This window comes from Spermophilus citellus (genome assembly GCF_964194105.1).
Source record: "Spermophilus citellus genome assembly, chromosome: 12".
Taxonomy (NCBI): domain Eukaryota; kingdom Metazoa; phylum Chordata; class Mammalia; order Rodentia; family Sciuridae; genus Spermophilus; species Spermophilus citellus.
The window spans coordinates 59,361,850-59,379,072 of NC_138198.1; the positions used below are offsets into that span (position 1 = coordinate 59,361,850).

The window sequence follows — 17,223 nt, forward strand, 5'->3', positions numbered from 1 at the left end:
GCTTCAGGAGAGAGCCCTGGAGTAGCACATAATGTCAATCAATTGGCCCTTGGTCTAGAAGAGCTCACCTTGGAGGGCAGTATGGCTGAGTGTGGGTATTTCAAAGGGCCTGTTTCAGAAAGATTAGGAAAGGGAATTAAAGGCATCCTCTGTAAAGTAACTGCCCAATAATCTAACAGGGTCAAGGAACTCTAGTGGAACAAACCTTGTTTGGTGCTGGTATTGACCTTGTCTTCAGTACACCTGGGTTCTAGTTCCAATTCACACTGGTCCTTCCTTCTGGATAAATCCAACCAAAGGGTCAAGGAATAGGTGATACAGTCTTTGTAGCTGGGCTTGGGGGTGCAGAACAGAGTGGGGATGGACAGTGAATGGGAGTGGGTGGTACATGCAAAAGAAAAGTAACCAGCTTATATCTTGGGGAAGTTATTTAAAATGGACAGTGAAGAACTTAGTAGACATTGAAGGGATTTCCACATGCACTCTTCTTGCTTTTGCAAAGTTTAAAATTGACCAACTATTTTCTGGGTGCCATGTTGCCATGGTGCTGAGAGTGGACGGCAGGCTTCCTCCTCTTCTGCTGTGCTGGCAAACTTTGCTGTGAGGAATGAAGTTAGGCTTACCTCTAGGATATAAGGAAATTCAAATTCAAGGTTAGGGAGCACCCTTTGGGCAGGGCCACTGGTTGTCATCTGACATGCATTCTCTGTCTCTCCTGTGGTGGTGACGGAACTCCTAGCCGGACAGAGACCCCACCAGAACAAAGCCTATTCCACATGAACCCTAGGGGCAGGAATGGCTGAATCCTGGTCCCCACCACTGGAGGCGATTGAAGGTGTGGTCCTGTGGCTTAGGCTGCATCACATGACAAGAAGTGTTGTGTGCAGCTGCCAGGGACTTTGGTAAACTCATGACAAGTGTGTGTCCTGGCCCAGGGGTCGGGATCGGTCTAACATGATATATTGGGACTTCCCTTCCTCCGCTGTGCTGCCTGGAATCCAGATGTCACATTTGGGGCCACAAGGTAACAGCTGCTCTCCGGGGATGGCAGAGTGGTGACAAGTAGGAGGGAGCCCCATCTCTGAGGATCATGTGGCAGATCTGCCGCACAGAGAGAATAAACATGGATTGTGTTTAAGCCCTGTTATTTTGGGCTTCCTGTCCCGGCTGAACTTGATCCTAATCCATACACCAAATCTTGGCCAGGCTGGGGATCAACAGGACTCTGGTGGTGCTGCTGGGAGGGAGGAGTTCAACTGGGGCACTGGGGAGCAGGCAGGCAGCAGCACCGCTGAAGGTGAAGAGTCCCAGGAAGGGGTCGTGACCCCCAGGTCAGCATGGCTTGCCTGGGGCGGGCGCAGCGGCTGGAGCACAGCAGAGCTGCTCTGTCCCCTCCTACCCTCTCCCAACATGCGGCTCTCAGCGTCCCAGCTGCAGCAAGCCCGCTGCACCTATGCCTTCAGAGCCAGGAGCCCACCTCTCCAACTGACTGGCAGAGGATGAGTTCCCTTCTCACTTCCACGGCAATTCCTGTTAGAACCCAGGGAGATGATTTGGGAGGGGAGCTTTGAGGACATAATTTCTTAGCAAGAGACAGAGCTGGATAGGGGCTCCCGCGGGTGTCACTCTATCCTCCCATGGAGCAACCGAGAGTCTGTCAGACAGCAAAGGAGAAAGGCAGCCGAGCATGGTAAGGAGCAGAAGCAAGGTGGTGCCTGTGTGTCCAGGCCCAGGGAGGAGGGCCAGGGTTCGGGAGCAGCCTTTGCAGCCTCGGGGAGGCCAGGTGGTCCTTGGAAAGGCTCCTGGGCTCTGGAACTGACCCATCACCTTGGTTTGACCTCCAGTGCCCCATCCATTGGCTGGGTGGCCCTCATTTCCCCATTTATAAAGGTTGAAATTTGTCATGGAAAACAAATAAAAACACAGGGAAGTGTCCCCTTTAGTGTAGCACGAGGCATATAATAATTATTCATGAATGCTACTTCCTTGGGCCTCCATGCTGTGCAGGCAGGAGAGAGCACCTGTGAGTGTGTCGGGACACAGAGAGCCATGGAAGGAGACAGTGGCAGGTGTGGAACCTGGTATAGAAGAGCTCCTGATATGGGCAAGGTCGCCCTCTGCCCAGGGCTGGTAACTAAGAGGCTGGACAAAGAGTTATCATGGGGACGTCAACTCAAATAATATTAGTTCCAGGATTTGGAGTTGCAAAGTGTTCGCCATTATCCCAGGATTACCTTACCTTGTCCTCCCCTGTTTGACCCATCCCTGGGACTTCCTCCCCTGGGACCTGGGACCTCTCTGCTTCCTACTTTGGGGAGCCTCACCTGCAAGGAACCACAGACAGGAATCCTCAGGGGCTTTAGAAGACTTGTGCACCCATTGTGATGGTGAGCCCCTCTCCATGGCAACCATGCCCCCTGCCCCTGCAGAGCTGAGGGGAGAGACCAGGAAGGGAGAGGAGGCCTGGCCCTTCGAGTGAATAGAGCTTCTGGGGCCATGGAGCAGTGAGGGTGCCAACCTCAGCCCCCCTCCCCCAGCTTCCTGGAGAGAATGCCCAAAGGGAGACGCTTCAACCCTCCTCCAGACAAAGACGGAAGATGGGTAAGAGAGACGGTGCCCTCCGGACACCTCCTCACACCATGTGGGTGTGGTCCAGGGCACAGAAGTGAGTGCAAATCCCCTTCTGCCTAAAGCAGCATGACCTTTGACAAGCCCCTTCCACTGCCTCAATTCCTTCTTCTGTGAAACGGGAACCTCTACATTTGTAGGAGAATTAAATGAAATAATGCGGGTAAAATTCTCTGCTCGCTGGACCATGTAGATGCCCGCTAGGCAGCCTGTTCTAGTCCTTCTTTTTTTCTCAACATCTATCTCCTGACAGACTCTACCCACCTTGATATGTGACGGACATTAGTCATCTCTGCTTCCTGGAACAGAAGCTTCATGGGGGCTGGGCTTTGGTCTTTTTTGCTCGCTGATATTTCCCCAAAGCTTAGAATTTGATCTAATGCACAAGACACACTTGATAAATACCTGTTGAAGGAGTTAATACTATACTAGAAACCTAAACAGATTCCCGACGGTTTGTGTCTGATTCCCTTAGCCCACCCCATGAAACTGGCAGAGTCTAGGAATGCACATCACCCCTCCCTGTCCCTGGGAAACCTTCCCTTCCCGGCTTTGGGCACAACCCCAAGCCCCTCCCCACTTTGTAAATGTTGCCCAGGTTGTTCCCAAACCCTGGGCTCAAGGCAACCTGCCAGCAGGACCCCCCTGTGGCAGCCCTGACACAGTCCAGTGGGCGGCCACTCTTCTGGCACCTCCAGGACACCTCCTGTGTGCGGCCCAGCCCTGCAGACCCTGGCTCCTCTTGTTGGCTCTTTGCTGTGAGCATTCTAAGTGTTTCCAATCGCTACAGCTCACTCACAAAAGGAAGTCCTCCAGGTGCCCTCCACAACACCCGTGGGAGAGGCAAAGCCTGAGGAAAAGCTGGCTGACTTTTTTCAGAGCAGCAATATGCAGGAAACAGTTACAATTTTTGTTTATTTATTTAAAGCAAAAAAAAATAGAAAGGCCTTGGCAAATTTAGATCTTTAAAAAACTGATTGTTGCTAGTCAGATGTAACCTTGGACTAAGACAAATTAGTCTGATCTCAGTTTCTTTACCTGTAAAATGGGAGCATAGTATACCAAGGTGGGATTAATGAGATAATTCATTCAGAAGTGCTCAGTGTAAGGCTGGGGATGGAGCTCTTGCCTAGCTTGTACGAGGCCCTAGCTTTCATCCCCAGCAGCACACACACGTGCACACACACACAAAATGCACACCCTGCTTCATTTCACTGATGTTGGAAGTAATATATGGAAAATATGCACAATAAAATAAGCAGAATTAAAATAAAAATCAATCATCAGTTTAAATGTATGTTAGAATAAGAGACTGAGATTAGGAAGAATTTGACTCTAAGTTCCAAAGTAAAATGGGAAGTAGTGTCCACTATATAACACTAATTTCCTATAAAGAGAAAAATACAAATTTTTCGAACTAAGTAGCGTCTACTTTTCTATCACTTAGCAATCATTTAGGATCATGTTTAACTGAATATTATAAAAAGCCAACTGTAGCATTTTACCAGTTAGGGTTTCGATTTCTCAAGTAACAGTAGAATCCAGAAGCAGGGCTGCAGGGTGCAGGGCTGGGACAGGGCTCCCGCGTCCTCTGAGGCCCAGGTCCTTTTGGCCTTCTGTTCTGCCATCCTTAGTGCAGGGCTATTCCAACTCCAGGCAGTGAGTCCACAGCCCAGGAAAGAAAATAGGGGAAGTTCAAAGGACAAAAAAGACAAGACGCCAGTGGGCTAAGGCTGCCCCTTTCTTATCCAGAGCTTTCCTAGGAGCTGGGCCTGCAGGCTCATGCCTCTGGCTCACTGGGTCACGTGGCCACTTTAGCTGCAAGAGTCTAGAGACAACCACATTGTCATTTCAAACAGTCCAGAGAAAGCAAGAGTCCGCATTTCAAGGGTAGAAAGTTCAATCCATGCTCCAATAAAGAGCCTGGGAATGCAGCCTGGTGCCCGAGTTTGGGGGAAGGCCACTGTCCCCCAGTGTTTGACTTGGATCTTTGGCATGGGTCCTCTCTGCTGTCAGCACCTAGGAGTATAAAAAGAATATTGCTGATCAGGAAGTTTCCCAAAGTAACTCGTAGACGAGTTGAGAAAATTAAAGAAATTGTTGGCTTGGAGTCAGCAGCAGCCCATTTGGGAGGACAGTAATTGCCACATTAGAGGTGACAGTCATTTTGCAGTTGACCTTGCTGGTTGTAATCTGGCTGTCGCTGCGTAGCAAAGGCTTTTTCCCACATACTTTCACTTTCCTATTTAATATTTCAGTCATTGAGTGATTGAATGCAGCAAAAATTTCACCGCCAACTAGTTAAAAAGCTATATTTCACGGTTACAATATCTAACAGAAGGGTTTATTTCATAGCTACCATGTTATAGCCATTAAATATATATGTTAAAAGAGGGAAATTAAAATGCTAGTGCCATTTTTTTTAAAACAGCGATTTAGTCCACAGACTGGCAGAATACAAATGAACTCAAGCCCAACGTCATTTATCGGGTGAGAGCAATCATTCCTGATGTCAGAACAGGTGTCCCCAACTGAGTGGGGCTCAGCCAGGCCCAAGGAGAGGCACAGGGAAGGTGGTGAGCCTGCAGCCCCTTGGTGTTAGTTGTATCTAGCTTCAAAAACATTTAAAATATAGGGCACAGAATGAACTAGAAACATACCTGTGTGAGTTGACTGAAAACCTCTAGGGTGTATGTTAAATGACAAAAGCAAGGTAAGGCAGCAGGTCCGATGCCATGTGGTGTTTGTAAAGTAGTGTAAAGCTCCATGTGTATACGGGTTGGTGGTCACACGAGGGCTCAGTACTGTCCTCTGGGGTGCAGTGGAGGTGACAGAGAGGACACAGAAGGCAACCTGAAGTACCAATACATAAAAAGGTATCCATAGCTTTTGGAAGTCATACAGATAAAGTAATCATCCATGATGTCATATCATATCATGTATGTATCATACCATATCATGTCAAGTGATCTGGGCCTATAGATGCACATTTGCATAGGATCATGAAGGGGTGGTTTCCAAAGGGTTAAGGGGAAAGGGCCATAGGATCTTGGGGGTGTTTTACTTCCTACGTTTTTCTTTATTATCTGAGTTTTAAAAACCAGGAATATATATGACATTTCTCAACAGAAACAAATACATTTATTTTTTGTTGAAAAAAGACCATGTAATAACACAAGTTAGTTAAGAAACACTTAAGTGCACAGTGGTAGTCAGTGGAGAGAAAGTCACCCCTTCCCTGGGACCCTTCCTCAGAGGGCCTGGTGGCCAGTTCCCTGTGTGTCCTCTGGGGAGTTTGTGCACACAGAGGCACGTAGGAGTATATTGCCCTTGACCCCCATTTCCCGTCCCCTCACCCACAGGCAGCTTTAAATGTGTTCAGGGGGAGTTCTTCTCTTTCTGTGTGTCCTTGTCAACCACACATAGGTTTGTGTGCCTGGATAGTTTACTCACATCCATGGTGATGGCTGACACGTCTCATTCTGTTTCTTTCTTCCTTCCACTCTGATCCACCCATTACTGTGTGTCCTTTGCTTCCTATGGCCTCCACACCCTCCTCTCACATAGACGACATTTATAACATGACCCCCCGGCCTTTTTACACAAATGTAACATACTGAACACACCTTTGGGCAGACATTCATCAAACCCTCCTGAATACACAATGGTATTGTGACTTGAGAGGGTGGACAGCAACGTCATACTCCCAAAGGGAAGAAGGGGGGACTGGCCCAAGGCAATGGCCTTAGGTTTGAGGACAAAGAAGAGGACAGCTATGAGCAACTATAGAACCTGCCAACCATGATGGAGCACTACCTGGTACATGCATTTTCTCTTTTAATCGAATCTACCCTGTTGAGTAGGCATTATTATCCACTCTACAGATAACAAAGCTGAGGCTTGAAAAGTTGTCACCTAGCAGGAGAGAGAGGGCTGGGCTGCACTCAGGCCCTCTGCTCCTATAGCCTGGTCCCAGCCACCATGCGATGATTCTTCTTCCCTAGGTGGATAATTTCCACCTGGAGTCGGGTCTTGACTTTTGCTGGCTTTATCTTCCATTTGTTTTCTTGTCCCAGAGAGCCCTACTTCAAAGCTCATTTTGTTGGGGCGGTTTTAAGAAGTGCCATTCACATAAACTAGGGTGGGCTTCTGGGGGCATCCAGTGCCAGTCATGCTTGCCTCAGGGATGAAGGACCATTGCTCTGGGATCCATGGCCAAAGAGCACACAAAGGCCAGAGCCCCTCACCCCAATTCAGGGCAACTTTGAAGGACCACACTGTGCCCACAACTTGCCACAGCATCTGCTGAGGGACAACCCCCCTCTGCCCAGCCCTGTTTCCTTTCTTCCCTTTGTAGGGAGATGCTGAGGACAACCCCCAATAACCTTCCTTATCCTGTCTTTCCTTCATTTTCTCTTCCCCCTTTCCCTCCTTGACTTCTCTTATCCTCTGCCTCACATCACAGTGGGGAGTCAGCATCCTCACCCCTCACCTTCCCCTTGTCTCAGACCCCCTTCGTGCCTACCTGGAGGGAGGTTGGTCCATCCCTATGATGGGATCCTAGCAGGGAGCTCCTGGAATAGTGGGGATCGCAGAGAGCCTGTTGGTGTCTTCTCCCAGTGCGCAGGTGCACACTCCAGGCCCTCACCCTCCTCACCAGGCTGTGGAAACAATTCCAGGCTCCCCCACACACAGCAGGATGGCCCTGCGACCTGAGACAACCGCAGGGATGGATCTGGACTATTACAATTTTATTTTTTTTGTCTTGGACAAAATACTTGAAAATTACCAAATTATACCATTTCCACTGCATGCCAGAAGCACCCAAAGTGCACTTTAGTCACCTTACAGAGGAGACACTAAGCCTTGGTTATAGTCGGGGGGTTCCAACTCTAATCAGGGCGTGTGCTGATTTCCAGTTCCCTCACATTGGACTAACCCAGATGACACCAGGGTCCCTCACTAGTGCTACTTTGAAAGAGCCTCATTATCCACACTCATCTGGACGAGTGGAGGGGAAGCTGCCACCCATATACAAAGTCCGGGAGAAGGTAAGTCGGCTTGCAGCTGCAAGTTCTGTGGCTCTCAAGGGCAGCCCCGTGGCCTTCTGGCCGGCAGTTCTTCCTAGCAAGGCTCTTGCACAGTGACCACTTCCTGCCGGGTCCTTGTGCCAGGCTGGATATTCTGTAAGAGCGGCTGCCTCCTAGTCCACAGTGAGCCGAGCTCCCTATAGTCGTCTCAGGTGGTGCTCTTGGGTCATTAGCATCCCTGTCCACCTCCCTGGCCAGCTCATGAGCAACTCAGGGCACTGTGGCGGCATGGAGAAGAGCTGGCGTGGGCCTAGACCTGCCAAGACCAGGGTTCTGGTCTCCTGGGATCCTTACTGGTTAGAGAAGCTGGTCCACGTGACCTCAAAATTCCTTTTCAGCTTTTATTTTGTGAACCTGAATGCTTTCCCTATCCCTGCCTCCAGAGAAGGTGTTTAGAAAGAGGAATTTTCTGATTTTCAGAAAATTGGCAGTAAGGCTGAGTTTCAGATCCCCGACACATACACGAACACCACATCCCCATGTTCCTGCTGTTGCTGGGGCGGGTTGAGTTGTCTCACTGAGCGATCGCTCTGCCCCATCGGGCCTCCTTCCTGCCACATACTGGTCTGACAGTGCCCCGGAGTTCTGGGGAGTTCTGATGTGTGCCTTCCCATCTCCTCCTTCACTCTTTCCAGCAAGCAGCGAAGGACAACTTCCCCTTCTCTGTGCATGACAATCGTCACAGTCTTGAGAACTCTGGATACTACTTTGACTCTGTGAGTATTTCTTTCCAAATGACTAATAAATCGGGGGAGTAGCTCAGGGCTCTTGATTTTCAGAGGCCTGCAGGAGACAGAGGACTGATCTCGGAAACTAAACAAGGTCCAAACAGAGTGGGGTCTTCAAGAAGACTCAGACAGGTTACAAGAAACGCCTCCTGGAGTTCACAAAATGGCCAGCAGTTTTCAAGTCTGCACCAACCTTCTGTCCTGTTAATGTGCCTCTCAAGCTTCTCCAAAGTGCCCTTCCCATACATGGTCTCTTGTGAGCTTTCTTGTGAAGATCTGTCCTAGGAAGGAGGGACATGCATGTCTCTGGATGGCAGAGCCGGACCCTCAAGGAGGGATCCAGGAGGAAAAAGCTAACATAATAGAAGGAAGGACTTCCGAGTACCTAGTTACCTTTTCTCTACAGGTGGTGAGTTCCCTGTCATTGTTGAACTTGAAGTCTGATAGCACTTGTTAGTGGTGGTTAACAGCACTGTGATAGGAATATAGAGCAAGCTGTGTATGTGATTTTAAGTTTTCTTGGAGCTTTAGTAAGTAAAAAGAAACAAGTGAAGTTAATAATGTTTTTTCTACTTATGAAGGTTTGATTTTTTTAAACTTAATGGTGGTTCAAAAGTAATAGGCTTTCAGGAGAAACCATACATAAATTTTGAACTTTGCTCTTTTCCCAGGTATCAATATATGGTACCACACTCTCTTGGGATGACTGACAGTAGCAGGCGGCCGCAGCCCCCAGGCAGGTCTGGTTGGGAAGCCTCACCATGGAAACTGCCAGGCCACAACAGTACCCTGTACTGCTGAGCTAGGTTGGCCAGGAGGTTTTACATAACATTAGAGGCTTTTTCTTCTTCTTCTTCTTCTTCTTCTTCTTCTTCTTCTTCTTCTTCTTCTTCTTCTTCTTCTTCTTCTTCTTTTTTTTTTTTTTTTTGGTACTGGGGACTGAACCCAGGAGTGCTTTACTACTGAGCCACATTCCAGCCCTTTTTATTTTGAGACCGGGTCTTGATAAGTTGCTGAGGCTGGCCTTGAATTTGTAATCCTCCTGCTTCAGCCTCCCAAATTGCTGGGATTATAGGCATGCATACATTCTGCACAGCTTATATGCATTTGTGACTTAGGATATTTTCAACGACCAACAGGTTTATCAGAATATGTCAAGGAGGAGCTGGGATTGTGGCTCAGTGGTAGAGTGCTTGCCTAGCATGTGTGAGGCACTGGGTTCCATCCTCAGCTCTACGTAAAAAATAAATAAATAAAATAAAGGTATTGTGTCCATCTACAACTAAAACAGAAATTCTTTAAAAAAAAGAAGATATGTCAAGAGAATTTGTATTTAAAAAAATTTTTTTAAGTTGTAGTTGGACACAATATGTTTATTTAATTTTATGTGGGAGTGCTGAGGATTGAGCCCAGTGCCTCACACGTGGGAGGTAGGCACTCTACCACTGAGCTACAGCCGCAGCCCTAGAATTTGTATATTTTATTCAACACAATATTTCCTCCAAATTATCAATTCAACATGTAATCTACACATGCAAGTTATTAATGATATATTAATTAGTTAATCCAAGCTGTCTTTAAACTCCAGTTTGTATTTTACACACCCCTATTTTGAGGACTCACATTCCTAGTGCCCAGTAGCACTGCGGTATGCCTATGTCCTTCCAGGTCCCTAACTGCACATTCAAGGCTGCGGGGCCTTAGGTAGAAGGTGGTCAGGGGAGCTCTGGGAATCCTCACCAAACCTGAAAGTCCAGGATGGTGGGGAGGATGCTGTTAGTCATAGCCATCATTTACTTAAATTGCCAGAGGCCAGCGTCTCATATTGTGTCATTGAATCCCCAAGGCAACTCTATGGGCTAATTACTCTTATCAATTTAGAGATGAGGAAACTGAGAACTAGTAAAGTCAAACAACTTGCCAAAGTTACCCTTTCCTCCAGTCTACAGTGTCCTAACTAAATCTAAGTGGCTCTAACCTAAAACAGCACCAACCACCCAATCTCTGGTTTTCCTCTGGCAGTGTTGAGTATACAACCCACACATGCACCCGCCTGCCTTTTCTAATGAAGAGATTAATGTTGTTACCTAAATCACCAAAGTAGCATGCCTTTAAAAGAGAACTCAAAAACCATGGAATTATAAAAAACTAGAAATGAAATTCACTCCCTTGTTTTCCTTTCTGACCATCTCACCTTGATGACTCACTGCTAGTGATGGTTTTCAGATGGAAGGGGAGCTTTGCCTGCAGTACACACACACACACACACACACACACACACACACACACACGTGAATATGTACCTTGTTAGTGTCTCAGATAGGATCCTGCCACAGGCACTTATCAGGGGCACCAGAGTCTTGCAGAAGGCATTGCCAGCTTTTCAGCCTTCTCTGTGTTCTGGAATAGTTTACATAACATTGAGACTTTAAGTTTAAAGAAGGTTGGACAGAATTTGTCCATGAAATTACTTGGGTTCAATACCTTTTTGAGTAAGTTTTTTTAAATTACTTTTTCCTTTTCTGCTTTGAGAATTAATATATTCAAACATTCTACCTCCTTTTGGGTAGATTTTGATGTTGTATTTGCCTAAAATATATATAACTCATTTTAAATTTAGTGGTATAATCTCTCTTAAAATACTATTATTTGAGGGCCAGGGTTGTGGCTCAGTGGTAGAGCACTTGACTAGTATATGTGAGGCATTGGGTTCAATCCCTGGCACTACATAAAAATAAACAAATAAAATAAAGGTATTGTGTCTATCTACAACTAAAAAAGTATTTAAAAATACTATTATTTTGCTATTCTTTTGGAAATGTTTTCAGTTGTAATTTTGGTTAATCTATGAAAACCATGAATATTCTTCAGATTATTGTTTTGGATACATTGCAAAGGTTTTCCTAATTAAGTTATCATCATTATTTGCTTCTAAATAGTCTATGATCTAATTTTTAATTTCCTTTTTAACTAAAAATAATTTATAGAGTATTTTGAATTTTCTAGATGGTTAGAATTTGGTTAGGCCATCTAACAAAGTTGATAGATGTTGCTACTATGTGGTTTTATGGGCTATGGTAAGTTTATAGTGTATGATCTGTGATTTTGAATTTTTGAATTATAGAAATTATCTTTGTAATTTTGAAGTGTTTTATCAGGGTTTAAAAAGAGCATAATTTCCCCTTTGAGTTACAAAGTTTTTTTAATTAATGCCCAACTTGTTATTGCAACCTTTCTTATTCTTATTTTTCTACTTGATGTTCCAGTTTCTGCTTCTAAGATTATTCTTGATTTTCTAAGCATTCTTGGTTTTGCCTTACCTTGTCTTTCAGCACAATAACCCCAACTGTTTTACCTCCAGGCAGCCTTTGCCCCGCCCACCAGCATGGAGTGCCCCTGAGGGGCCTCAGTGCTTTCAGCCTGGGCTCTACCTGTCCGCCAGGACACTACACCCCCTTTTTGCTAATGTCTGTTATTTAGGTTATGCTGCATTCCTTTGTCTTCATCATTTTCAGTGATACTGCTTTGGGTTTGTCTTCCATTATAAATAGTAAACAGCATTGTGTTTTTAAAACATCCAGGAATCTTCGTTTCTTTATGAAAGAATTTAACCCATTCATATTATTATGACAGCTTGTATTTTGGTTTTATTTCTGTCCTCTCTCATGCTTCTTGTTTATTGTGTGCATGTCAAAGGTGTGTATATATATATATATATATATATATATATATATAGAGAGAGAGAGAGAGAGAGAGAGAGAGAGAGAGAGAGAGAAAGGAGAGAGAGAGAGAGGTATATGTGATAAAATCAAGTGTGTGTGTGAATATACTAATATATATATTAGTTGTAAACAGACACGATATCATTTTGAATATATATGTATGTATATCCGTGGTGTTGAGGATCGAACCCAGTGCCTCACACATGTGAGGCAAGCTCTCTACCACTGAGCTACAGCCCCAGCCCTCATGTGCAGGTCATGATTCTTTATCCCCCCTCTCCTTATTTTGCTAGATTGGCTGAATTTATTTGCTCCCTTTGATTTCTGTTGCTTTTCTGCTAGTAGTTACCTTCAAGTATAAATGTTCAATACATATATGACATCATGTTATTCTGATTATATAAATGGATATCTCTAGCTCTTCCCCAAGGAGAAGGCAAGTCTTTCAAAGTGCTTATCTCTTCATGCCCCTTCCTGGGGCTGTTGGTGGCTCTAGCTAGGCTCGCTCTTTCCCAGAGGTGCCACTCCAGGGCTTCCGCCTAGACATCGGAGCTGCAGACCTGGCTTCCCCAGGTAGGGCAAATCCTGCAATTTCAGATGTAGATTCATCCCCCTCCCCCTTCTCTCTCTCTCATTCCTTCTTGCTCCCTCCCTTTCTTCCTTTCTGTGAATTCTTTTTCTTTTTTTAACACTTTTAAGTAGTTAATAGACCTTTATTTTATTCACTTACTTATATGTGGTGCTGAGAACAGAACCCAGTGCCTCACATGTGCTAGGCAAATGCTCTACCCCTGAGCCCCCGCCCCAGCCCCCCTTTCTGTGAATTCTTACTCAACATCCCAGCACATTTCTTCGTCACAAAATCACCAGTTATTTGGACATAATTGCAGTTTCACCTGATGCTCTCCTTCCTGCTCTTCCCCCTTCTCTTTGTTGTTCCTGTTGTGTCTTCTTTCTTCTTCTGTGTATCCAGCATCTTGTTTGTCTCTCCAGAGCCACTTGCCGCCTACCCCCACAGGCTGGTCTGTGTGGACTACCTTAGAGCCATTGCACAGCCCCTGCAGGTCCCCCTCATGCACAACTCGTCCCTCAATATACACAAGAACTGGGTTCTGAGACCTCCAGACATCAGCCTGCTCAAGACCTTGTATAAATGGTGTAGGATTTGCATGTAACCTATGCAATGCTCCCGTGTATTGCAAATCATCTCTACATTAATTATAATACTTCAAAAAATGTAAATGCAGGGTCAGTAATTGTTATATTGTATTGTTCAGGGTATAATGTCACACAAAAAAATCTGTATACGTCTAAAAGGTTCAATTTAAAAAAATATATTTTCCACCCACAGTCAGCTGAATTGGAGGTTGGCTGCCTGCATCCTTGGTTGTAGGACTGGAGAACACAGGGGGCCACCTGCAGTCCCTTCATAAACTCTGCTCCGATGGTCTGAGTTTAGGTGTGCTGTTCTTCTCCCTCTGCAAACCTGACTGCTGCTGGCCCTTGTGAACAGAGCCCTCACTGACTGATGCGAAGTCTGGGTGACCTAGTGGCCACCTCCTCTCGGTCCTTGTGTTAGCATAGTGTTTTCTTTCTTCGTTTTCAAAGTGTGTATCTCTGCACTTTGATAAAATCAAGTGTACAACTTTGAGTACATGGTAATGCTCGGGTTCCCGTGTCTGGTGCCACAAATTAACATGTTGAGCCCGTGGGCAGAGACAGAGGTTCTGTTTCCTTCCAGGGAACCTGGGGTTGGGAAGGAATTCAGCCTCCATCTTCTTAGAGAAAGATGCATCTGTCCTGCTGCGTTATGAGGAGGCAACCAGGGATGCAGAGAACTGCTGGGGGCCTGGGATCTGAGGCCGGTTCGCAGGCACTGATGGCTGGGTTCACTGTGTTTTGCCTTCCATGTCTCTGAAAGTCCAGCCCCCTGGTAGCACGGGAAAGCGTGAGACACTACCAGGCTGCAGTGTAGGTTTGTGGAATCCAGCAGGCTGGCCAAGGGGACCTTTTGTGATGGGTGGCGCAGGGTACATTTAAACATAACACGTCGTGTAGCTGGTTTTATTGCAAATCTCAAAACTATGTGATCTTGAATATTTCCCCTCTGATCTTGTCATGCTTCCCCAGGGCTTCGGATGTAAGAAGATTCCCCCAGATAAAAGTCAACATGTTTCTAGAAATTTCAATCTCTGGGCAAGTGACTATGTTCCATCTTGTCTCAATGGCTTTTCAAATAACCAAATATCCTATGTCTACAAGGAGGCCATGATGGTCCCAAACTTCAGATGCTTTCCAAGACGATACAACGAGCTGTGGAGCTGTTTCACGTTCGTTCCCTAGAGAAGCTACACAGAGTTTTTGAAAAAGAAGCCAAAGGAAAGTTCTCTTTTGACAAAAGTGCAGCCCTTCCACGGGAACCCCAATCTTCCCAGAAGACTCACGAGGAGTTTTGTGATGTTACCATTTAACCAGTCATTCTAAAAGCATATGCCTTCTGATCCAGTGCTACCCTTTGGTCTTTGAAATAGTTTCATGGTTTTTAATAAGGTTGGAAAATATTCAGATCCTTATAAAATAGAATGTGCAGTTATATAAATAAACTTTTAAAATTGTCCCATTTACTTTTGGGGGAACTTGAGAAATTAACAGTTTCTACATGGTTATGTTTTCATTTTGCAATTTCAAACAATGCAGAGGAAGCACAAGGTCCCTTAATTCCATCACATCTCCAGTCCTTATCCCCCAAGTTACTCAGACGTTGTTTTTATTCCATGCCTTTATGCACGTGCATGTATGTGTGACATTGCAATGTGAACTTTGTCTCACAATATCCACCGTTCTATAACTTTCTTTTGATATTTAATCATGTATCTTGGCATTCTTGTTGTGTCACTATAAATAGACTGATTATTTATTTGCCATGTGGGATTGAACACGGTCGCTCTTACCTCTAAGACAGGATCTGACTGAGTTGTCCTGGCTGGCCTCAAACTTGTGATCCTCTTGCCTCAGCCTCCTGAGTATAGTTGGAATGAAGCGTGTGGCCATCACATCCAGCTTATTTTTTAAAATTAATTTTTATTAATGGGAATTTGAATTGTGATTAACCTTTTGGGTCAGGCATGATGTCAGAAGAGCATGTTAGATTATACTTTTGGGGTGCACCCATCTTAGAAGCAGACATTGAACCTGTATCTGACTAGTGCTGAGAGAACAGGACACAGTTGGAGTTTACTGCCAAACTGCCCTTGAGAGTGGCCCATTAACTTCGAGCTTATGATTCTCTCCCCTTACAGGGTCTTTTGGATATTTAAGGACAAAAACGTCAATATTTTCTTATTTTGCATTTCTCCAATTACTGGTGAAGTTTGATATCTTTTTCCCATACAACTGCCATTTTTATTTCCCTTTCTTGACCGAGCAGTATCACTGTTATTCTATACCAAAATTTTCTTGTTAATTCTTGATATTTTTTTCCTATACATAAATTTAATAATAAGCTTGTCAAGTTAAAAAAAATCCACTGCCAGGTTGCTAGGAATTTTTTCAAATTTAGACACCAATTTATGGGAAAGCTGACAACTTTATATCATGGTATATCTCCCTATTAATGTTATTTTATATTCTTCAGTGAAGTTCATAATTTTCCCGACATAGTCCTGACATGTTTTTTCCTATCCTTATTCCTGCATACTTTGAAAATTTGTGGCTGTTTTGAATGTTGTTTTCCAATTGCCCTTTTAGATTGGTTTTGGTGAAGGTGTGAGAAAGTCATTGATTTCTGTATATGAATCTTGTATTTGTTCACTTTCTAACCTTCTAATAGTTAATAAAAATTTAAGTTCTAATAATGTTGCAGTTGACTTTTTTCTGGATTTTCCATCTAAACAATCAAATCATTTGCAAAGGTGATACTTTAGTGTAGTTTCTAACATTTATGTTACCCCCATCTTATTGCATTGAAGCGGGCCTGGGTACGGTGCTAACATCATGGATAGTGGATATCTTTATTTTCTATCTGAATTTAATGGGGGCTGCTTCTAATACATATCACTAAAACACTTGGCTTTTATTTTTCAGATAGGTAACTTTTACTTAATCATCTAGTTAAGCATGTTTGATGATGGTCTTAGGTTTTTTAGGTTTCGGTTTTTGTTTTGGCCTTAATTTTAAGGTCTATGTACATGGGAAAAGTTTGAAGAAAATAAAAATAAATAGTAAAAACAAGGGCTGGGGTTGTAGCTCAGTGGTTGAGTGCTTGCCTCGAATGTGGAAGGCACAGGGTTCAAGCCTCCACACCACATAAAAATAAAATAAAGGTATTGTGTCCCTCTACAACTAAAAAAATATTTAAAAATAGTAAAAATCCCCCCTCATATCTCTGCATCCTTCCCTGGTCAGTCCATGCATAGATTCTCTCTCTCTTACATACCCCCCCCTTAAGGAACACTAGGGTGGACCCTTTTCACTCCTGATGCCTGCCCCTCTCCCACCCCTTGCTTCTGAATGAGTCCTCCAAGATTTCCCTGTTAACACTGACAAATCCACTTTCTGAAGAAAACATGATCTTTGTGCCCAGGGATGTGCCATTGTTCCTGTAATCTGATGGCCATTTAGGCAAGTCCCAGTCTTTCCTTACTATAAACAATCTCGGACAAACATTTTAGGTAAGCATTTGTGTCCATCTATGAACATTTTACAGGTAAACCCATAAAAATAAACTTGTTAATTAAAGAGTATGTGGGTTTTCAATTTTGTTCATATTGTTAAATTTTCTAGAAGTTGTATTCCAGCTTCCAGTTTAACTAAGGAGACGTGAGATAAGAGAGCACCTATCTTCCTACACCCTTGCATGATCAAACTCTATGTTTGCCAATTCGTTAGCCTAAAAACGGTACTGAATTTTAATCCACATCTCCTTCATTATGTGTAGCTGTAGAAAAGCTATTCGTATTTCTTTTGCTGTGAACTGTTCACTAGTTTTCTTTTAGTGTATATTATTCTTCAATCCCTTGGATGATTTATATATATATATATATATATATATATATA

The 17,223-nt window shown here is 44.4% G+C and overlaps 1 protein-coding gene across 2 annotated transcripts; it reads left to right on the forward strand.

Annotated features, from left to right (window-relative positions):
• The first annotated feature begins 1,226 nt into the window (after positions 1 to 1,226).
• On the forward strand, positions 1,227 to 15,103 carry LOC308631533 (testis-expressed protein 36-like). Of its 2 annotated transcripts, XM_081262843.1 has the most exons (5): positions 1,371 to 1,498; positions 2,537 to 2,601; positions 7,548 to 7,679; positions 8,354 to 8,434; positions 14,299 to 15,103. In XM_081262843.1, exons 1-5 carry the CDS (start codon positions 1,411 to 1,413, stop codon positions 14,509 to 14,511), a joined length of 579 nt encoding a protein of 192 aa, XP_081118969.1. In that variant the 5' UTR covers positions 1,371 to 1,410; the 3' UTR covers positions 14,512 to 15,103. The 2 variants fall into 2 exon arrangements, 1 of the variants encoding a protein (XP_081118969.1); XR_014018243.1 differs by lacking the exons at positions 2,537 to 2,601; positions 7,548 to 7,679; positions 14,299 to 15,103 and adding an exon at positions 13,910 to 14,282 and having other exon boundaries at positions 1,227 to 1,503; positions 8,358 to 8,434.
• The last annotated feature ends 2,120 nt before the right edge of the window (positions 15,104 to 17,223 follow it).